At 43.4% G+C, this 23,768-nt stretch overlaps 1 protein-coding gene across 1 annotated transcript in view; it reads right to left on the bottom strand.

The window, feature by feature from the left end:
• Positions 1-6,716: 6,716 nt before the first annotated feature.
• The window catches only part of SEL1L3 (SEL1L family member 3), a 93,763-nt gene continuing 76,711 nt past the window's right edge, over positions 6,717-23,768 (bottom strand). Inside the window, exons 18-24 of the mRNA XM_090267007.1 lie at positions 22,389-22,479; positions 22,171-22,255; positions 20,705-20,814; positions 16,248-16,375; positions 15,526-15,628; positions 15,372-15,444; positions 6,717-7,790 (exon numbers count right to left, since the gene is read on the bottom strand). Of these exons, the coding sequence (XP_090123133.1) occupies positions 7,651-7,790; positions 15,372-15,444; positions 15,526-15,628; positions 16,248-16,375; positions 20,705-20,814; positions 22,171-22,255; positions 22,389-22,479 (730 nt within the window). The 3' untranslated portion in view covers positions 6,717-7,650. The remainder of the gene's footprint in view (positions 7,791-15,371; positions 15,445-15,525; positions 15,629-16,247; positions 16,376-20,704; positions 20,815-22,170; positions 22,256-22,388; positions 22,480-23,768) is intronic.

Raw genomic sequence — 23,768 nt, 5'->3', positions numbered from 1 at the left:
AGAGGATTAATGCTTTCTAAGTACTTACTGTATGCGGGACACTCAGACAGGTGCACAGCCTTTGTTTTCTCATAAATTCTTGCAGCAGCCAGTGAAGTAGTTACTCTCATCCCCATTTTACAGAGATGGTAGCTGAGGCACAACATGTTAAGTTTCCTGCTTAAGGCAGATACCTAAAAAGTGCAAAATCCAGGATTTTCGCCCAGATCATATGGTTTCAAAGTCCACACCTTCTCTTTTAAAGAGTGGAAACAAACTTCAGTTCAATTGTAATAAAAAATGAAAACAAGCCAAAAATGACTCAAGTAACCCACATAGACCTTCAGTAAACTAGATACTCATATTTTATAGAATACCAGTGCCTGTTTGAGAATCATTTGACTCCCTTATTTAAAATTTATGATGTTAAGAGTCAATTTCATCTTTCTTCTTCCCCTGAACAGATTCCCAGGAGATATTCAGAGGCGGTTCTAACCTGGAGCTGTCAGTTTTCACTCATTTCTGAAAGTTCTAGATTCTTACAAGTTCTAGGTGCAGAAGCTTGAGGGTTCAGAGGACTCCAGAAAGATCTACCCTTTCCCTCGTGACTGCTTCTGCTTTTAATCCTTCCAGGTGAGAGCAACAGGTGGAGGAGTGTCTGGTCACGAAGGGCCCCAAGGGAGCAGGTCATCAGTGAGGCCCCAGCTGCTGAGCTCTGCAATGGAGCTTCATCCCTGTTGGCCAATTACTGGGATTGTAACAGAACCCACAGGCTGTTCAGGTATTAGGGGCCCGATTGCCCGCCGCCAGAAGCATAACTCTCAATACCGGAGTTTGGTGAAAAGAAAAAGAATTGTTTCTTTAATGGCTACATAGATTTAGATTATTTGCGGATTTCCGCCATTAAGTCTTATTTTCTTTAAAACACCCACAAACACATAGTTCTGCCTCCCCCTGCCAAACCAGGCTAGTTTTAGAAAAGTCAGAGATACAGTCTTCCTCCTTCCCAGATACAGCTCAGCTTTACCAGCAGCTCCCAATCATTTGAGCCTCATTGCGGAGGTTTTGCCTGTGTTGCAGTGCCCTCCAGCTCTTAATGCAGAACCGCGTGGAGTTCCCAGCCTCCTTGCAAACCACATGGAGTTCTCCCTTTCCTTTCCAAGCCGCATGGTGTTCTCCTCTCCTCTCAAAGCCGCATGGATCTTCTCTCCTCTTCTCAAAACTGCATGGAGAACTCAGCTAAAATGTCTGCTGCCTATTTTTAAACCCCGTATTGCGTCTTCTGATGCAGTGGGTGTAGTAACCAGTTCTGACCATTCAGAGAACCTTGCACAGGCTCTGTGTGCCCTTTCTGCACCATTCCATGGTCAAAACCCCTCTCATCTTTTTGAGGCCTTGGAAGAACCAAGCCGTTTACATAACTGAGACCCTAAGCTACTAGCCATAGTCATGCAAAGGCGTCTTAAAAGCTATTCCCTTTTCCCCATCCCCCAACCCACAGGCTCTGGGGATTTTTGGAGACACCCACTCTGTAACAGGAGTTTTGTTAGAAATTCAAACCACTGAAACTCACTAGTCACACCAGCCCTCCCCCCCACACCTGCTGCCCCTTGCCCCCTGCCTGAGGGACTGAACAGAGCCAGCCATGTGTAGCATTCATGGGTTGATTCTTGTACATGCTCTGACCAGGGATTGAACCCACAACCTTGGCGTATCGAGATGACGCTCTAACCAATCAAGCTACCTGGCCAGAGCAAGAGACTAGATCTTAAATGTTCTAACCATGAAAAGGAAATGGTAATTAAGTGATGGGATGGAAGTGTTAGCTCGTCGTCGGCAGCCATCCGTCTCGAGAGACGATGGTGTAGCTTCTTAAGAGTCTATCTGCACCGCCGAGAATGGCTGTGCAGTCCAACTCGGGAGTGACATGGTATCTGTCTCCTCCCGTGTTGAATCGACATCTTGTGATGACGCTGGAGTGTCCTCTCCAGTGAAGCTGAAGCTACAGAGCCTGGGCAGGGTGATATGGAGGGTCTGCTGTTGCCCATGCAGCAGACCCCCCCTCTCTTCGCAGCTGAAGGGTCCAAGGGAAAGACGGAGTCAATACAGCTTGGCTTCAGGTGCGCCGCAGGAGTTGCCGGTGTTGACTACAACGTCAAACCGCCTTAGGGACTCCGGCTCCGGATTTTCTGTCGGGGTTTACTCCCTTAGCCTTTCCCCTGAAGAGGTATGCCGCAAGGCTGCGGAGGTTTTTTGGAGTCAGAGTTTTCCTTCTCTGATGTGCCCTGAAGTGTTAGCTAACACTATGGTAATAATCATATAGCAATACACAGTATAAGTGTAGTGTCATCAAATCACACATTGTACGCCTTAAACTTCACAATGCTGTACGTCAATTATAGCTCAATTAAAAAAAAAGAAAGTGAGATTTTGGTCCACACCTGGATGAAGCATAACTAAAAATAAGGATATAAGCTTGGAACAGGTTGTGTGTGTGTGTGTGAGTGTGTTTTACGTCTGGTTTTCACAAGAAGCTGGGTTTTGACAAGAGCTGCTAATTAAGTCTGCGAGGAGGATACCGTGCTGATTAATCCAGCTGTACCTGCTGGTGGAATATCCTCCGAAATAACGAGGACCTGTCAAGTGCTTCCAGCGCCGTGGGCCACAGTTCCTGGCTCAGCTTTTTCGGGCTTGCGTCATGTAATCTGCCAGAATATCCCCAGTGGCTCTTGTTGCAGGCTTCTTGGTAGGACAGACATACACGACCGGTCCTTGTACAGTTACTTACTGGGCTCCTTCTCTGTATCAACATTGTGCAGGGGTCCTGAGCAACTAGAAGTGCCCCCCATTTTAAGAAATCAGCAATCCCGCTGGGGACACAAAGTCAATACCAAAGCATGAAGACCTGAACAGGACAAAGGTATGTAACTAATTACTTCATTGAATGCTAAAGACAGTGAGCTAGGGAATTCATAGGCGGGGCAGTCAACTAAGGCTGAAGAAGGAGCTACTGCTTTGGTGTGAGACAAATGGAAGTTGAAAGCAACCCCCACCCCCAACACAGAAGGAATAGCTTTCCTGCCCACATGGCTAACCCATGTGACTTGCTTTAGCCAATGGGACACAGGCGGAGGTGATGTGAGTGAAGGTTTCAAAAATGCTTGTGCAGTTGGGCTTTTGAGACTTTTGCTGTGAAATTGTTCAGGAAGATAAACTTCTCTACCCTCTTCTGTTCAGTAAATGGTGGCCTACGAGTTAAACTAACAGAAGACAGATTAACAGAAAAGGCATCATTTTTATTAATATTTTACATGTACAGGAGTTCACAGAAAAAGAGAAACTCAAAAAAGTAATTAGACTCAAGAGCTTATATACCATTTTTACAAAGGTGAGGGGGTCTGGGATTTGGAATGATAAATTGTGGGAAAGAAACTAGGAAACATGTGGGAATACTAATGGAAGATAAGGGTTAATTTAGTAAGGTTGGTTTATGTAGACTATCTCAGTGCCTACTTCCATCTCTGATGATAAGGGTTGTTCTCTCTTCCCAGTACAGAAGAGGAGGGAACACATACACAAAAGGAAATTTATTCCCTGCTTTTAGGCAGAAAATTCTTCCTGTGTCTGATGATTCTCAATAACCCTTATGCCAAAGTGACATATTTTCGGGTTGCATATCCTGATCCCATTCGATATGAACACTCCCCAGTTGCCTGCTGTCCCCAGAAGAATAAAAAGCTTGCCTGGACCCACCCCACAGCCTGGAACCAAGCCCAGCTGAGGCCAGCCTAGATCAGCTGAACCACAGCCAACCCACAGGTGCTTGAGCAAGAAATAAATGCTTATGGCTGTGTGCCACTGAGATTTTATGATTGCTTGTTACTTGGTATGCTGGTAACAATAGTTTATTCATCTGTAATATGGAAAAATCTGTATCTTACTTGCCGTGGTATTGTGAAAACTAAGTGAAATATAAATCTAATGTCTCAGATTTCAACATCCTGAGGTCACATTCATATTGATACCTGATTCACAATGGCTCCTCTGCTCATGAGGAAATCCCCTCTGGAAGAGGGTCTATAAATACTCCTGATGTTTCCCAGTGTTGGGGTGCACCCCCTACCTCTGCCATCCCCTGGTTCTCACACAATGCCAGCGCACTGCTCGAAGCTTGGGTTCCGCGTCTATTGATCAGCTCAGCAGAGAACTTGAACTTCATGAATCAGACAGCTAAACTCATTGATTCAACAAGTATCTACCTTGCACTGAGCAGTGTACCTTAATGGTACATGAGCCAGATTCATGTTGCAGGAGGCTGAGAGAGGGATAAAGATCCCTGAAAGTGCCAATTAATTAAAAACAGCATTAGACAGGAAGTTAGGGTCAATCATGCTCCTCAGTTCAGGCCTAACATTACCATGTGGGCAAGAGCCTGATCTTCTTTTATTGTAATATTTTTCCTTTCCTCACACGGTCCCTCTCTTCATCCCTGCCTCTGAAAACCGAACTAGCCACTCTAATGTATCTGATATAAAATTTGAACCTGTGGCTCTCAAACAGGGCAATTCCCCACACCCTCACCCTCACCCCTCCCAGGGCACATTTTGGAATGTTTGGAGAAATTTTTGGTTGTTACAACTGTGGGTATGCTACTGGCATCTAATAGAGAGAGGCCAGGGATGCTGCTAAGTGTCCTCCAGTGTGTGGGACAGCACCCTACGACAAAGAACTATGAAGCTCCAAATGTGAATATTGCCAAGGTTGACAGCTATTGGTTGTATATAATATTGTTTGAAGGTTTGACTTTTAATTTACATAAAAAGCATTGAGATATAGATCTGATCCAGGTTCTTAATTCTTTATTTACCAATGTATTCCTTAACATCTTTTTATGTTGCCACTCACAAGTCTAGTTCCTTCCCTTTTGACTGGTGCATCCTTTTCCATTACATTCACCTACTGCATCCTGTCTCCTACTGGGATGCCCAGTGTGCCCATCTCCTTGTCCTTTCGAACAGAACCGTGATGAACACCATCCTCCCATACATATCCTGTGGGACCTGTGCTGTCTGATAATGGAGGTGAGTGTGTTCAGACAACTGTCTCAGATCAGGACGGAGCCACAAGTCTGTATTCTTGACCTGAACCAGCTTCCCGTGGTGTCTTAAGGTTGGTGTTATGAATTGAATTGTGTCTTCCCCAAACTTATATGTTGAAGCCCTAACTCTCAGTATTGTATCTCAAACTGTGATTGTATTTGGAGACAGGGCCTTTAAAGAGATAATTAAGGTAAAATGACGTCACTAGAGTGGGCCTTGGTTCAGTACAACTGGTGTCCTGACAAGAGGAAACTGGGACACAGACACACAGAAGGAAGACCATGTGGAGATGTAGAAAGAAGGCGGCCACCTACAAGTCAAGGAGGGAGGCCTCAGAAAGAACCAGCTCTGCCAACCTGCCAACACCTTGCTCTTAGACTTCCAGACTCCTGAACAGTGGGGACATAAGTTCCGTTTGTGGAGCTTGGTACTTCGTTACATCAGCCCCAGCAGACCAGTTAAGTTGTGTGTGAGCAGTGGCAGGAAGTCCTATATGAAAATGAGAAAGGCAGACTTGGGCAGAGGGAGAAACTGAACTACAATGAGGTTGCCACCAGGCAGAATCCCGGGTCTGAGATGGTCCTCCAGGGCTGTCCCAAAGTGACGAAAGGGGCCTTTGTTTTTGCACATGGTCTTTCTCAAGGTGAAAAGGGGTATGATTTTGCCCCCCCCCCCCCCCCGGGAACATTTGACCATGTTTGGAGATACTGTTTGGCTGTCACGACTCGGGGATTGGGGTGGGGTAGGTGATGTGCACTACTGACATCTAGTGGGTAAAGACCAGGGGCGCTGCTGCTAAAGATGCAAGAGACAACCCCCGCCCCCACCCAGGAGCCATCAGATCTCAATAGTGCGGAGACTGAGGAAGCCTGCCCTACATCAGCAAGCCACTGGCCATGAGCTGCTCTGGCAGGGCTGTAACCTTGGGCAGGTCCCCATAGCGATGGCCATTCTCACTACGGGCTGTAGCTGTGGCTGCCAGCAGCCCATGATCCCAGCGACGGAGGAATGGGGTGTTTGTTATGAAAAGAGGATCCAGGCACAGCACAGAGCCCTGGCCTGGCCTCTCACATTTCTTTCTCACGAGAACAAGCAACCATAGTCAGGGCTCTCACCTGAAAGTTTTCCACACATAATCTCGTTTAAGCCTCATGAAAAGCCCAGGAGGTGAATTTTATTACCCCTGTTTTAGGAAACAATAATCTGAGACTCAGAGGGTTAATCACTCACCCAGGATTACCGAGCTAGGAAGTTACAGAACCAGAATCTGAATCCAGAGCTCCAAGCTCTGGCTTGCACACAAGCAGGGAGGATATGCTTTGCTATAAAACGAGAGCACACAGAGCACAGTAGGTTGTAAACTTAACCCAGAATTGATATGAATCCAGCCTTAGAGCAGCCAGAAACCCTGAAGCAATGTCTGATCCCATGCAAACATCGCCGGATCAGATCCCGAGCTTTCTAGAAGGACTTTTATTTTTCTTCCTCAGGGGGATGAATAAACCTGAGCACTTCATCCAATGACAACAGCAACTAGGAAAAGGGAAAAAAAGCCACTTCTTGGGAGTCAATGTTATAAAAATAATTTTTATTTACTACTGTAAATAAAGTAGTGCAAAGAGTAGTTTGGACACACAATATTGCAACACCAGTTTATTTACTACCTTAGCAGCATACAGTGCACAATCTGCCCTTCCTACCCCTCTTTGTCTGTCTGTCTCTTTCACACACACACACACACACACACACACACACACACACCCTACAGGGACTCAGGCAGGCATAAGAAATGGGGATGATTGTGAACTAAAGGCTTTTTGCCTGCATATCCCACTGCTGTCAGTCTATTCTAATGGGTAATTCGTGGAGAAGGCTACACTTAAATACTAAAAATTTTCTAAATGTTATTTTATGGATTGCAGCTGAAAAGTAACCAATGTCCAACAATGTCATTGAATGATTTGGAAGCACTACGACCCTAGAAAAACCCCAGGAGAAAACTGTAAACCAATTTACAAAGCCATCACCGTCCCTGCACTTCCAGCCACAACCTATTTATTTCAAGGTGCCTTAGAACTGCTGGGTGTTGGAAGTCAAATTGAAATCTGTTGATTGGACTTTGAGGAGCAAGGTTGTGGCAAACGCATGTACTGGGATATTATCTAACTTGGTTTAAGTCACAATTTTCTGTTATTGAATAGAAGGGAATGAACAAGGGGCTAAGATTTTTAACATCTGTCCCGTATACAGGGATTCGGATATGTTGCAGGGCAAAGTATGACTCCCAAAACACAGAATCAGCAGGAATGGTCATCACAGATGTTGCTAACCTCCCCAACATGCCCCTAGGATCAGGATGCTCCTTGTATTTGCTTGAAATGCCTTTAATACCACTGTCTGCTCTGCGTACTTCTTCGTAATTCGATTGAAAGAAAAAAGACACCAAGTGCAAAGTTCACATCCACTTGACAAGACGTTCAAGGTGTTTATCAGTACAGTGCCGTGGCCCCAGCTTTCCAACACCATCTGTTAAAAGGATTCTCTCTCATGGGAGAGACCTGGAGTGCACAGTTCACCCACGTGGCTCTGGGTTATTAGTGGTTGTGGGCTGGTCCTGAGCAGAGGCATCTGCAGCTGGAGTCATAGCTAGACTTGCAGTGGGAGCGGTGGGGTCCGGGGAGGCCCCAGCTGGTGTCGGATTGAAACTGTTGGCTGCAGAGACACACACACAAACAGGTGGTGAGTATTCACAACAGCACACACGGGGCACACAACCACACCTAGACCCTAGCAAGCCAGGAGAGGTGCTTCTAGTTTAGTGGCCCTGCAACTAACTAGATAAGCAGCTTTGGACCATTATCTAAGTTCTTTAGACTTTGGTGTCCCCTTTTTAACATGACAGATTGGAATAGATATATAATGGTTCTGACATTGTGGGGGCTCTAAGGTCTACATTTATGCTGTGACTTCCAGGTAAATGTTTTAATTAAAACAAAAACAAAAAACAAAAAACAACTCTTTGCTCGATGGTTCTTGGGGTCATATCTCTTTTTCCCCCCATGGTGTTGATGTAATGCAAGCTATGAATTATACCAATCAATTAGAAAGGAGTGTTGGTTTGATTTCCATTCTTATTCCATTTGGATGATGTACCAAATTTGGTTTAAATATTTTATTTCAATAAATGTGTACAATTTTGGAAAGCATAATTATTAGATTTAATTAGTTATCAATCTACCTTTCGGTAGGCAGTTGGACCACCATAAATGTACGGAGGCTTATATAGTTTTATAGTTTAGGTCAGTGGTTTTCAAAAGGGAGCAGTTTTGCCTTCCAGGGGGGCAGTTAGCAATGTGAGAAGACATTTTTGGTTGTCACTCTGGAGGGTGGGTGCTATTGGCATATAGTAGGTAGAGGCCAAAGATGCTGCTGAGCCTTCTACAATGCAAGTGACAGCTTCCTCCAACAACAAATGATCCAGCTCCAAACGCCAACTGCAAATGCCAACAGTACTGAGGCCACAAGGGGTCCCGGTTATAAGACTGTGGGCTCTGGAACCTGGTTGCTCTGCCCTTTACCAGTTATGTGACTTTGGACAAGTTTCCTACTCTCCTAAAAATATGGGGAAAATAAAAATATCTATACCCCTGTTGACCTGTTAGGCTTAAATAAACTAATGTTTAAAGTGTTTAAAACAGTGCCTGGCAGGCAAAGGTACTCAACAAATGTTAGTTACCACTAGTGACCTGGTTTACTATAGAATTATGTTAGGATTTATTAATTTCAGGTGCATGGCTTGTAGGCTCGAGGATAAAGTTGGTGCATTTGTTTCTGGGATATCTACAGTTCCCTTTCAGGCCTCAATCACCTAAAAAAACAGCAGAAACTTTGAAGCCAGAAAGACCAAAAGTCAAATGGCTCTGAGCGATCTTAAGCAAGTTACTTAACCACTCTGAGCTGTAGTTTCTTCATGTGTAAAATGAGGGTAGTGGTCTTCAGGAATGGGTGACAAATGCCAACACAATGGCCATCGTCTGGGCAAATAATTGCTAGCTTGCTTTTAACCAGTCATCTTAATTAAGCTCAGGAACCCTGGAGTCCTTCACAGTTTTCAGTTGGTGGGACCATTTTTAAAGGTTCTCAAATGTCCATCCTGAAATGTTTTGACTTTAAGAAGATGCCACTACATGTTGGCACTCTGACTTCTAGAAAAACCCTTCAAGAGTTGCAACTCCAAGTACCTATGGCCATCTTCAAGGGGCCATTCTAAGAAATTCAATAATGGGCTGCAAAGCCTCTGGCCTTTCAGGATACATAAAGGAACTCTCCCAGGAATCCCTTTCAATACCTGCAGAAGATCTTGTGAATCCAGACTGTTCTGAAGGAACAGGACAGTGGCAGGGTGGGGGGCCGAGGATGTTACATACATAATGATGTGACATTTCTAGGTTACAGCCATCACTCTGGCAGGTGATCTAACCATGGCAGGGAGTAGGAGGCCCAGTGATGTGGTACTAAGATCATTTGCTGGAGTCCAGAGACCTGTTATGGTCAAGTCTCATTTATCTACCACCAAGAGATTACTTTGGGGTAGATATTGAAGAGCAGAATTTCATTTCTGAAATGCTTGAATCTCGTAGCCTTTGGTTTCCTCATCTGTGAACAGGGGGGATTAGATGAGATGGTCTTGGCCCTCGGGCCCTCAAATTGATCTTTCTGATGAGCTCTGAGGAAGTAAGTTAATGAAGTACTAAGGCATTCATTTTTTTCCTTTTCAAGCTCAGGGAAATGTTTAAATCACCATGGTAACGAGATAAATCAGCAATCAGTTTTCTGATTAAAACAAAAAAGTGCCAATGTGTAAATGTAGAAAGAATGCATAATCAGCATTGCCATGTTTAAATCTTCTTGTCAGAGCATAATAAAAATGCTTGATGTTTCTACAGTAAGCTCGTTATTACCCACGTGGGAAAGAGCTCTCCTCCTCCACCGCTGGGCAAGCCCCCCACTGCCTGTCATGATTTTCAAGTGGCCTCTTCTTCTGTGCTCACCTGGAGTGTGTGCTAATTTGATTACCGGACTAAAATCAAGGTAACCAGGAAAATGGGCATGTTGTTTTAAAAAATTACAGAGTATATCCCAGAGCCAAATATAAGTGATTTGGGGATTACTTCCTGCTTAGGGGACCATTTTCTGTACATTAGTGGGGACAATCAAGAGCTGGCTCTGAGTCATGTAGACAGACGGCAGTCTACAGGCCAAATGTGGCTCCCTGCCTATTTCTGTGTGGCTCACAACTGAAGAATGGTTCAGACATTTTTAAGTCTGACGTTTTACTCTTTCAAAAGAAGAGTAATATTTCATGGCATGTGAGAAACATGCTATTCAAATTTTCATGTCCACTGAAAAGTTTTATTGGTGACCAGCCATACCATTTGTTTTCATGTATTATCAATGGCTGCTGTCGCACCATAAGGAGAGTTGAGTCATTGTGACAGAGATGGGCCTCAAGGCCCCAAATGTTCATTATCTGACCCGTTACAGAAAAAAACTTGCCAACCCCCATTGTGGACCACTGTAGGAGAAACATCGGCTTGCCAGTCCACCAAGCGAGCGTATATGGGGAAGAACACGAGGGAACATGTTGGGTGTATCGAGACAGTAGAATGTCCAAAAGGACTTCCAGAGCCCTGGAAGTCGTTTGCTATAAATAAGATCTAGCCTCCTTCCTTTGGGCTTCTCGGTCAAGCAGGGCCCAGGACAAATATGTAATCCTGTCATTTAAACCCTTTTTGTGAGTGGAGCTACTGGGAGGACGCCAAGCGTAATGAGACAGGAGAAAAGTGAAACCTCACCATTAAATGGCTCTGACTTGAAGGCTACTGCTTCTTCTATGAGCACCACATTTCATGACATTTTACTGTAATTTTAGTAGAAACCTCATTAATTAGAAATGTAGAGGACAGGAAAAGAGTAGGGAAAAGTTTAATTAATCTTGTGTATATCGTCTTCCTCTTACGCTAGGCTAACCACTTAGGCAGAAAGGATGAGTTGGCTTAAATTATGAATATTTTGAGTAGGTGACATTGGTTTAAAAGGTTACTTGTCATACTGAGCAGCTGGTAGTTCTGCAAATCTCATTCTATACTGTATATTCTATTTAGACACAAAGTTTACGCTAATACTAGTTAGGCAGGACTCTTCCTTTGAAAAGGCCATTTACATTTTTCCCCTTCTTCCCTTTACCTTCCTTCAGGCAGACAGCCAGGTTTCATGCTTTTTTTTTTTTGGTCGCAGGGGAGATTTGTGGCAGGGGAGAAATGAAGATGGTTTTAGACATACTCTGCTTTGGGATTTTTTTGTTTTTGTTTTTTTTTCCTGAAAGCCTGAATCCATTAAGGCAATTATGCTTGGCGTCCCTGACAGAGGGGAGAGGAAGAGTGCTTTAGAGACGCACTAAACCAGGAAAAGGAGCTCTTTGGAGCCTGGGAAAGTGGCTGAGCCCAGCCGTGGGCCATACCATCAGCGAAGCGCTCACCTTGCATTTTCAACCATCTGAGAAAAGAAGATTTGGGAGAAAAAAGGCTAATGGTGGTCAGCTTTGGCAAAGACAATGGGACTCCTAGGTGACCCAGAAGCTGCAAAGCCAATGGACCTGGAGCGACAATGTAGGCCTTGGGACACTGTGTATGTTCCACTGTCAGACTTGTGACACATGAGTGTTGCTAATGCTACCTGAGAGCCAGGGACCTGGGCTCTCCCCTGGGAGGCATTAGCCTCAAGAAAGACTGAGCTGCCTGGTGGAAGGGAAGCTGAGTCAAAAGTAAGTTCCCTTAAAGGTCATAAAAGAGGTGTGTGATATTTTTTGTGTACCTTTATGGGTGCCTTTGATAGACTGCTCAAAATCTTTGTTTAGATGCCTTAAAAAGCATCTTATGTTTTAGACAGAGTCTACCCACATAGGAAAACATGCCAGGCTCTGGTAATTGTGTGTGTTATAGAGGTAAACTGAGTATCTTAATGCAGGCACTACCTGGTGTCAGCTTGCTTTCATAGCAGGTAACATGCCCCTAGGACATTACTTCCCAAGAGCTAACATTGGCGGAGTACTAAGCACTTTACATCTGTTGTCTTACATGGTTCTCGCAACTACAGTAGGAGGTAGCTATACTATTTCTGCTGTTTTACCAAATGGGAAGCTGAGGCACAGGTAGGCTCCTTTCCCAAGGTCACACAGCCCGTGTAGTCCGACTACAAGCCTGTGCTGCCGGCTACTGTCCTGCACTGCCAGCCTCCAGAATGTGGGACAACTTAATGTAGCAAATGCAAGTGACATGTGGACTATACCTCACAGAGCAGATAAGCTCAGGGGGAAATGAAGGTAGTCGGAGCTGAACGCAAAATGGATGGATACCTCAAGGTAAAGGTTTGACCGTAAATCACTCATTTTTAAAAACAACTGACTAAAAAAATGCGAATCACAGAATGACCAAGATCCCTAATCCATAGCACAATCCTTACCTAATCAACAGCACAATCCTTATGCAACACTTGTTAAGGTGGGCTCCTAACTCTCACATCCAGTCCCACTTCATTGCTGTGCTCGCTTTACGATGCCGTGGCTACTGCGCCGGCATCTACTGCGCCTTCCCCCTTCCCACGGGGCAGGCCAGGGACCTTGCACCTGCTCATCGGGGAGACGCCAGTGGTAAATGCCCTCTGAGGGGCTTCCTGCAGTGGCTTCTCTTCGCTCTCTGCGCCTTTATTGCCCCCACCCGTCGCCGATGGAATAGCACCCTCTTACTTTGAAAGCACTGCCAACCTGCACTTAGGTTGACAACCTGAAAGATGTGAAAATAATTTATTATATATTTTAACTTAACTCTCATTCTAACAGGGCTGGTAGGCACCACTGTGGGGCACATTTTGGAAATATGTGAATATGTGGACATTTTTTACTGCTAGGCCTTTATGACAGAAAGTGTGGTCCACGGAACAGCGCTGTGGACACCACCCTAAAGCTTGTGAGAGATGGTGAATCTCAGAGCCCACGCCGGACCTGCTGAATCAGAATCTGCATTTAACAAGCTCCCTGGGTGATTCATAAGCACATTAAAACTAAGAAGCGTGGGGCTAGAATTTACATATTGAAAAAGATATTATTTTATGATAATTAGTTTCTTTTTAGTTCTCCTTTATATTTATGTTAGGGCAGCCTTTAAAAAAATACCTATGTAGGCAAGTTAATTATCATTCGTGTCCGGGCACCAAAAATGTGCTGCAAAGTACTTCTTATGTAAGGGGACAATAGGCTGGAGAGAAGTGATAATGAATGTTTTCAAGTATGGCGAGACTGGAAAAGTTTAAAATTCTGCTGCCCTACATCCTTTCTTGGGCTTTATTTTGTGATTATGGGGCAGGCCACTTCATCCCTTTGGCCCCAATTCTTCAGAGAATTAAATCATTTTTAAGATTGCCTGCAGACTTCTCTGAGGCTGGTCAACAGAGAGGGAGGGCTGTTAAGGAAGAAGCAAGTGAAAGAGTTTGAAAAACATGAAGAAAATGTGTGAAGGAGCCAAGGATACACAGGAAGGGCAAATATACAAAGGCGCAGGAGGGACAAGGAGACGGGAATGTGGAGGGACTGATAATGAAGACTTGGGAAAGGAAAAAGAGACGACTTCTGATAAAAGCAATTCCACCAGCCCATGAATTTTCATGGCTACCAGCTGGCATAAAATCATAAAGACAATTTTCAGCTCCTCTAACGGAATTGCATTTGTAATAATCATAACAATATTTCTACAGAGGAGAAATGACAAAGATAATTTGAAATGGAAAACACTGACAAGATGCAAAATAAACGGGCTGTACCTGGCAACAAATTTTGGGATGGGGCAGAATTTGCATGAGGGAAAATTTATAAGTGGATATACCACAGGGCATCCAACCTGGAAGCACCTCTGCTGGTTTCCTGTTCTCCTCAGGTGCGTCAGAGGGGAATGATTCTGTGTGAGCCTCTCGTAACAGTGACTGCCTCGCCACTGGATCTGATGTGAAATGGGCTCCTTTCACTTTTCGTTATCTGCTCAAATGCCACGTCTAGTCCTAATGGATCCATTTGCAAATGTCCCTGTTGGTCTTCATGAGCGATTACGTCCTTTTGCAGCCATCCCAGATGGTGGGAAACTATAATCCTCCACGAGAGATGTTTGCAAACTTGAGCACCTACTAAGTGTGAGATCACAAATGACAGGTCTTCCTCTGCCTCAATTTATGCTCTAATGGGGAGGTAGATGTAACAGCTAATATTTATTGAGAAGGTTTCACATGCCAAATACATATAAGAGCTAAGGTTTAACTACAGTTGTCATTGGGTATTATGTGTTTTTTTTAAACAGTTATTTATATATATATATATATATTTATTTATTTATTTATTTATTTAGAGAGAGGGGGAGGGAGAATGAGAGGGAGAAAAATATCAATGTGTGGTTGCCTCTCGCGTGCCCTGAATTGGGGACCTGGCCCATAACCCAGGCATGTGCCCTGACTGGGAATCAAACCAGCAACCTTTGGTTCACAGGCTGGCTCACAATCCACTGAGCCACACCAGCCAGGGCTCACTGAACCCTTTTAACATCCCTATTATAACCTCATTGTATTGATAAGAAATTGGAGGATCAGGAAGGTGAAATAACTCGCTACTAGTCACATAGCTAATTAGTAGCCAAGCTTGGACTCTAAGCCCAAATAGATGTTCTTAACTACTGCCCTACCTTAGTGCAGAAAAATAATAGTAACTAGTGGAAACCACACTAAAATAAATGTTTACTTTGCATTCTTCCTCAGACCCTTCCTCTGAATCTGTGTGGCTGGGTATTTTTATTGATCATGGTGCCTGCTTATTATCCTATTGGATTTGTTATCCTTTGGCTGGAATAAATAGGATAAGATCTCCCGCTGGAGGGGGCCTTGGAGGTGGGTTTTAAGGAACACATAGGTAGAATTTTGCTAGCAGATATTTTCAGTGGGAGAAGACATTTAGGTTCAATTTCTTAAGTTTCTTGTTAAAAAAAAAACTGCCTAATTTGAAATACATAATAGTCATTAGGGTCTTCCATCAGCCAGATATTTACAATACGCCCGGCCTGTAGAAGGACCCCACCCCATGACCATTCTAACAAAAGGAAATAGCATGGCCAAGGACATGAGGAGGGAGAGGGTAATTTCTCTGGTAAGGAAAAAGGACTGCTACGTTTTTTATTGCCCTGGCCTTTCAGAAATCTCTACCTGAGACAGACTGGAAATACTGCAGGGTCCAGGCGATCAGCACAGACAGCAGGAAGGTTCCCAGGAAGTAGGTCTGCAAACACCAGGAGCACATGTCAGATGATGGACAGGGCCCAGGACCACGAAGGCAGGTCTGGCAGGAGACAGTACCTACCAGAGCAGAGTGCAGGACAGCACCCCAGATGAGCCGGAAGTGAAGGTAGAGCCAGGCCAGGGAGCAGGGGCTGAGGGACTCCTCACTACTGTGGCTCCAGCACCTGCAGACACAGAGCACAGGGCACTTCGACACGTCAGCAAACTTTGGTGGCATTACCCATGACCAGCATTTTCAGATCCTCAAACCTGCCCTTTTCTGCTTGGGGACAAGGGGGCACACTTGGGATGAGAGACAAAGGAAGAAAGCCAGTTCTCAGGGGTTCAGGCCTGCCCTAACATGCTAGGATCCTGCCAGAAGGCTCAGGAAAAGGTCACTTCTGTCCTTAATAAAAAGCCAACAGGTCAAGGAGGTCCACGAAGCATAGAAGCTGGCAGAGCAATACCTCTGTCCAAGTGTCTGTCCAAAGTCCAGATGTCAGAATGCCTCCCTGTCTTGCAGAAGTGTGGTCTAATCAGACCCATTATTTTTCTCCCTCTTGTGGAAAACCTCAGTAAGCACCTTAACTTGGGATCAAGTTCATTCTGTACCTTAAGCCTCAGAAACTAGAAAACAGAAGTAAATTTGGGTCCAGTTGAGTGTTCGCTAATCAAAACAAGACCTGAGCCCTTTTTATAACAAGTGACATTACAAAATAAGAGTCAGGCTAACTTTAACCAAGATGTCAACAGCATCCACTTGGGTTCCTCCAGATTCCAGTGGTAAAGAGGCTCTGAACTCACCTTTCGTACAGTTCCTGGAGGATGGAGATGTTATTTGAATGGATAGTTGGGTCAATTTCCAAGAAATCCAAAATGTGGTGTGGGATTATAGCACCTTCCTCAATTAGCAGAGCCAGGTTAAAAAATCCCTGAAAACAAGCCACAAAGCAACTTCATCAACTCCTTATAATAAAACCCAGACACACTCCCTTCATCAGAATGTAAACTTTTACAACCTCTAGATATTTTTTTCAGTCCCTAGAGCCAGATGGTTTTGTCATCTTCATTGATGAATTGTTTCCCTAAATATATGCATCTGAGAAATTTATTTGCAGGAGAACCAGGAGGCTTTCAGAGAATGCTGGGTCCCATCTGCTCAGAAGCCAGTCAACCAGGGGATCTGTCCTTTCCTGCTCACTCTTTGAAACAGAACTCACTGGAAAACGTGCCCTGTGTCACCAACAGAACCAGAATGCCGAGTCGAAGGCCATGTCCATCACTGAAGACTATGCCCTGGGCCACCCTCAGCATGTCAGGAATCTAACAGAATGTTTTTGTGGTTGGGGGTGCTGATGACTGGTATTCTGATGTAGGGAGTCTTGCAATTCTTCTTGGCACAGACCTCCCTTCTGGTACATTTCCTCTCGGCTTTCTTATACACCTTGTTCTTGACCCTCAGAGGTAAGATCTGCTTCACTGGGCTGTGCAGGTCTAATAAAATAACACAGGAGCCCGGCAGCAGAGGTGCTTCATCAAGGATAGGAGCTATTGTACCACCTGGAGGAGATGCACTGTCCATCATAAGCTGAGTGTGTGGCCAGACCAAGAAATAAACAAGAGACGACCTTACTGAGCATTAGGGCTTCGCGAATTTCACTAGATTGCTGCCCTCCAAGGAGTTCATGGTCATGTTCTAATGACATATTCTCCTTTTGGTCTTTCTTCTCAGTTGCCACTGACAGCAATCTCAGTGAAAATCACCATCCGTCTGGGTGTGTATGCCAGGACTCTCACAAACATCCATTGCAATAATCGTGACAAAATGATAGCAGCTGGTATCTTCTGAGTGCTTACGCTATGTGAGGCATTGCTCTGGTTTTTACATATTCATTTAATGTTCATAACAACAAATTGAGATAGCTACTATTATGCTCCTCATGTTATAGATGAGGAAACTGTGGAACAAAGAGGTTAAGGAATTTTCTCAGGGTCACACAGTTAGAGAGGAGCAGAGCTGGGATGCAAACAAAAGCAGACAGGGTCCAGAGTCTCCAGTCTTAACCTCCCCCATGCTTCCAAATAACCTCTATATAGATGGAAGCATTAAGTAATTTTTTTAATAAAGATTTTATTTATTTATTTTCAGAGAGAAGAGAAGGGAGGGAGAAAGGGAGAGAAACATTGATGTGTTAGAGATACACTGATTGGTTGCCTCTTGCACGTCTGCAACTGGGAACCCGGCCCGGAACTCAGGCGTGTGCCCTGACTGGGAATCAAACCAGTGAACTTTTGGTCGCAGGCCAGCACTCAATCCACTGAGCCACACCACCCAGGGCAGCATTAAGTATCTTTAAGACACTCTCACACATACAGAAAATAGAGTATTTCTCCATGATTTGAAAAGAAGTTACTCTTAAAACTTATTATAGTACAAGAAAAGAAAAAAAAAAGTACCATATAAAAATTTAAAGCCTCTGAAGAATGGAAAAATAATAAGATTAAAATAAATGAGAAAATAGACTAGGGGAATATTTATGTGCAATGTAATAGCTTAAGGTTCATTATTTACTAGGTATATGTATAAAAAAAAAACTAATTGTGATTTAAATTTTTAAAAGTATCAGATATCCAACAAATCAACAGGCAAAAAACAAGTATAGCGACTTCACATAAACATATGAAGAGTAAATTATCATAGATAAGTACATGTAAAAGTGTCCCTCCCCACTAGAAATCAAGTAGATGCAATATAAAACAACAAAGAAGTATCAACTTCAAATTATTCAATTAGCAAAATGAAGTCATCAAAACATCCAGTGTGGACAGCATTTCAGTTACCCTCCTACACTTAACCACTGCTTGGTGATGTATTAACGGGAAAACGCTTTCAGAAAGCCAGTCAGCAGTAAATTATTATTAGGCAGCCATAAAACCAGTAAGATTGCTTGACTTAGTAATACTCTCCCTTAGATTATAAAGAAATTATTCAAATGGAGCTAAAAGATGGAAATATGAAAATGTTCATTGTAGCACCAGTTATAATTACAATCCAACAGGAAAAGGCCTCCTCATCTTCCTGTATAGGCTATAATCCCATGACAGCAAGGAATACTGTCTATTTTTTAATCTTATATTCTCACCACTAGGCACTGTCTCAGACATGCAGGACTGAATAAATGTGCCAAATCAATGATTAAATTAGCAAACAAATAATAAATGTCTACCAATAAGATAAACCTTAATACATTACAGTCTATTAGCTCAGCAGAATACGAGAAGTGGTTAAGAGTAACAGTTACATCAACTGTGCAATAAAATGTACATAGTCCTACAATTTGTGAAAAGAATGGTGTGTGCACAGTAGTTAACATTACAGAGGTACCCTTGCCTGGCCTATGGCAGGAACTGAAGGGAACCGGCAGACCTGAAGGAATAAAGCCTCTGCCATGGGATGGGGAGTGCATTCTCTAACTTTTTTCTTTAAAATTATATTTTAATGTTTTTATAACATTATCTTTCCAAATGATAAAAATCAGATTGGAAAAAAAAAGGGGGGGTCTGGACCTAATTTTTAGTATGAACAGATATCATCTAAGGGAGTTTGACTCTACAGCAAATTCTTTTAGCACCAATTCGTATTTCATTCCAGAAGAAATAATAACAGAATAGATGATGGCCATTGCTGGGCTCAGTTCTTTTACATCAAATATCTCATAAACTCTGAGGTTGTTGTTATTATTGTTCCCAGTTTACAAATGAGAAAATGAAGACTCAGTGATTTAGTGACTTGCCATATACAAATCGCTAGGAAATGATAGAGATAAGGGATGTTAATCCAGGTAAAGAACCACTCTGATGTAGGACCTCCTGAAAAAAAAAAAAAAAAAAAAAGAAAGAAAGACCGACAGGGATCAGTTTCCAATGTTTGCTCTGTGATCAAATCCCAAAGCACAGCACCAGAAACCTGTTGCCTACCAGGGTAACAACTATCCCCACTTTCATTGTGAAAATGGCCCTGAGATCCTCATGGGAGAATTCTGATTAGCAAATGCGGAGGAAATGAGAGAACTAGAGACTCATCATTAGTACACTCATTGTTGCAAGATCTATCAAAGGATACTAAAATTAGTAGTAGCAGTTTGTGAAGTAAAATAATTTGCATAGTCTCAAACTCTCTCCCCAAGTATCTCTAAATAGAAAGAAAAATATTAGCTTTACAGGGGAGAAACCCAGCAGTAACCACCTTAACTGAGTGACTGAGGTCAAGCTCATCACCAACAAGACATCAGGTGCGCCTCCTAGGATGCAACAAGGCCATGTCACTTCTGTGCTCACCTTGCCCTGAAGGCATAATCTCATTTGCACTAGAAAACAGAAGCCAGACCCAAATCCAGGGGCATCCTACAGAATACCTGACTAGCTAACATTCTTCAAAAGTATCAAGGTCATGAAAAACAAGGAAAGACTGAGGAACTGTTCCACACTGAAGAAGACCGAAGAAATATGACAACTAAATTCAATGTGGGCTCCTGGGACAGAGAAAGGACTTTAGTGGAAAAACGAGTGAAGTCCCAACTGAGTTGGAAGTGTACTTTATGGCGCTAAACCAACATGGACTTTGTAGTTTCATAATGGAATTGTGGCCAAGCAAGATATTCACATCAGGGGAAGCCGGACGAAGGGTATACAGCAACTCCGTTGGATTCTTTCTGCTACTTTTCCATAAATCTTAAAATATTCCAAAATACATTTTTTTTTAAAAAGTCACTGAGAGTGGAGTCCTATTCCTGAAGTGTTGGCCCAACCACCCAAGCAGAGCACTTCCATTTTGACCATACTTGCAATTTCTTGAGTTTCTACCTGGTGAGTTCATCTGACGGATTCTGGTAGAAAGACTCCTGGGCTTGGAGCCAGAAGCTCTGGCTGCTTCGCTTACTAACTGATGGTTTGGCCTTGAGTAATGTATCACCTTGTCAGTCTTGGTATCCTCTACTATAAACTGGGTCTCCTAGTCCCCACCCCCACGAGACTGCTGTGAGATTCATGGGGAAATAGAGTAGGCACTCAATCAAGGCTTGCCATTATGGTTAGTGTCCTCACAGGGTCTTTGTGAGGGACTTGTGGATGACTCTGATGAGAAATGACTTGTAATCCGGGAAGCATATAAAGAGAGAGCTGGTGAGAACTCAAGGCCTTGCGACCTCACAAATGGGCACCACCAAGAACTCATTTCTGTTGTTCTTGCTGTTGCTATTTACCTGGGAGTCTCCATCCAGCGCTGCTTGGGCGTACATCTGTACAGACAACTCAAGGTCCTGTGACTGGTTTTGGTGGCCATAGTAGTAAAGGTCTCCCATTTTCAAATATGCTGCAGGACAAAAGGCACAGATGCATTTGTCAAGTGGTTTTATTTCAGAACAATGTTTTAAATGATAGGCTCATTCCCATGACTGAGAGTTTTTCCTACCAGAATCCTAATACAGAACATCTTTAGGGTTTTGTTCTTTTTTTTTTTTTCATGTGTCAGTAGGGAAAAAAAAAAGGCTTTTCTGCTGAGTACGCACATTTCCAGACACATTTTCTTGCTTTGCTTGGTAGCTCTCCTGAATAGATCAATTTGTGAGGATCGCAGCCCGATCGGTCAAGGATTTGGGGGGCACTTTATTTCACATCTGAAATTTTGCTGCCTAGATTTGATGACTAGAGATTTTTCTTGACTTAAGCCATATATTTTATTTTTCTTTTGAGGAAAAACGTTTTGTTTAAGAATGTATGTATTGCCCTGACTGGTGTGGCTCAGTGGATTGGGTGTCATCCCTCAAACCAAAAGGTTGCCGGTTCGATTCCCAGTAGGAGCACGTGCCTGAGTTGTGGGCCAGGCCCCCCTGATTAGGGTGTGTGAGAGGTAACTGGTTGATGTTTCTCTCCCTCTTTTTCTCCCTCCTTTCCCCCTCTCTCTAAAACAGTAAAATAAGTAAAATCTTTAAAAAAGAAAAGAAAAGAGAAAGAATGTACGTGTCACTCAGCATCCATTCAGACCAAGAGTCCATGTCGGATAGTTCAAAAGAGAGATCTCCACACTGGGAAAGGGCCACCAGGGTATTGGAAGAGATGATAAGGCAAACGGCATCCCAGGCATCAGCAATGCAGGAAGCTACTGCCACCCCTGGGCCAAGGCTCAGCTGGGGCCACAGAGTGTGGACGGTCAGGCTGGGACCATGGCTACGCAGCCACTGGCAGAGGCACAGCACGGAGTGGAGAGAGGACAGAAATGCCTGGGCTCCTCCACTGCCCCCATCCTGCCATTTCCCGCCAGAGCCGCCCATTGACTGAAACGAACCAAAAGCCCCACAGCAAAGGAGTCTGGGAACTGAACTTCCCAGGGGCAGCCCCTACCATACAGAACAGAGCAGAAGAAGAGAGGGAACCTGTCTGAGGGGCAAAGGGCACTGGCTCAGAGAATCTCTCCATAATAGCCTTCTCTCCTGGATTCTCACGGACTCAAGAATTGGTGGGTCAAGGCTAGCAGGGCCAATGGGCGAGGAGACGTCCACAGCGTGAGGCAGAGAGCAGAGTTCAGTCAGGATCTTAAGAGCAGAGAATTTTCACTCTCTCCTAATTGTTTAGAAATATTATACCGCACACAAAGCCGTTATATGTTTCCTGTTAACAAAGATTAAAAGCCTCCAAAGCTTCAGTTTAGTACCAGTTTCTCTATACATACCAAATGAAGGAGCATCAATTTGAAAAACAGAGAAATTATAGTATCTCCAAACACAATTAACACCCAAGTATCTCTCGGCCAGGTCCTAAGGGGGTGAAAGGGGAGAAAAAGTTAATTCATTAATATTTCTGCTGAATGACTAATTCCGACTCCCTAAAACGCCAATTCATCATCCTTAACCTCAGAGCTTCTGTTCTGAGAAGAAAGCATCTACTTACTGGCCTCTCCTCACAGATGTGAGCTAAATTTGTCTGTGACACTTCAATTCCAGTTTCTGCTGCTAAAACATAATACAGCAACGCTTCGTGCCTAAAAATAGATGATTAATAATAAATTTCATATAGCGGCTTTTACTAATATTCACAGAGAAGTTGATGGTTAAACATAAGGGCACAAAATAAGCAGTTTTTTAAAAAACCACAAAACCGCGAGGTTTTTTTTTTTTTTTTTAAATAAATACTGTTGTTAAAAATACTGCATGCGCTGATTTATTTTCTCTCTTAAAGGCTGAACTGACAGATAAGGCTCAGAGCTAGTTAATACAACAGCTACCTCTACTGGCCGAATGGTATGTCAGCTAGGTTCTCAAATCCTTCCATCCCTCTTAGAGGAGATGGCAGGATTTAAAAAAAAAAAGTCTTGTGCCTTCGAGTCCTCTGTTTTGTGAAAGGCTTTATGGGGCTTAGGATTCTGAACAAGCTTAATTAAAGCTGAGCTTTTGTGGTGCATTAGAAGTCTGGCAAAGGAGAGGCAGTTTACAAGGGGTTTGATAGCAAGGGCCAGAAACACATCTGAATAAATAATAGTTCGACACCACTAGTAACTGAATATTGCAAAACAATGACACCACTTCTCATCTGTTGAAAGGCTGGCTGGCACGGCACTCATAAATACCAGCCACGGCAAGAGCTCGGGGAATGGATATACATGTATTCCTACCACTACTGCTAGTGGGGGTGGGGGGGTCGGGGGGGGGGGGCAGGCGATTGATGCAATGGTTCCATGTGGGAAGTCTTCAGAATGCACAGGCCACCTGCTCAACAGTTCCCCCTGTGAGCATTTATTCTAAAGAAACAATCAGAGACATATAAAGATTCTGTGGCAGGAGTTCATGGCAGAGATATTTATATGAACGGGAAAAAAAAAAAAAGACTGGTAAGAATTTAAATATCTGAAATAGTGACCATTTAACTTAACCCATGGTGTAGCCACTTTCAGATGAAGCCATGAAAAATGAGGTAGAAGGCTATTCAAAAATGTAGAAAGATGTCTATGCACAATTATCTATTCAGTGAAAAAAATAAACAGGATAAAAAAAAGTGCAATTCCATTTTCGTGTAACAGAAATAAAACTGAATACAGACATACACAGATAAATATATGCACAAAAATTATCTACCCAAATGCTAACAGTACTTATTTCTAGGCGGTAAGAATGCAAGTCATTTTTATTCTTTACTTTTGACTGATCTGATTTTCTCTATTTTCTTTGTGTCACCCAGTTGATGAGTAAAAATTTATTTTAACCATAAAAAGTTGTTTCAAGAGCTTCTTTTTCACTTTAAGCAGCTGACATTAAGAAGTCTCTCTTAATTTTC

The sequence above is a fragment of the Furipterus horrens genome, unplaced genomic scaffold (genome assembly GCF_987537825.1).
Source record: "Furipterus horrens unplaced genomic scaffold, mFurHor1.1.pri manual_scaffold_2, whole genome shotgun sequence".
Taxonomy (NCBI): Eukaryota; Metazoa; Chordata; class Mammalia; order Chiroptera; family Furipteridae; genus Furipterus; species Furipterus horrens.
The sequence above is the reverse complement of the archived record's forward strand: the minus strand, read 5'-3'. Positions and strand labels throughout refer to the sequence as shown.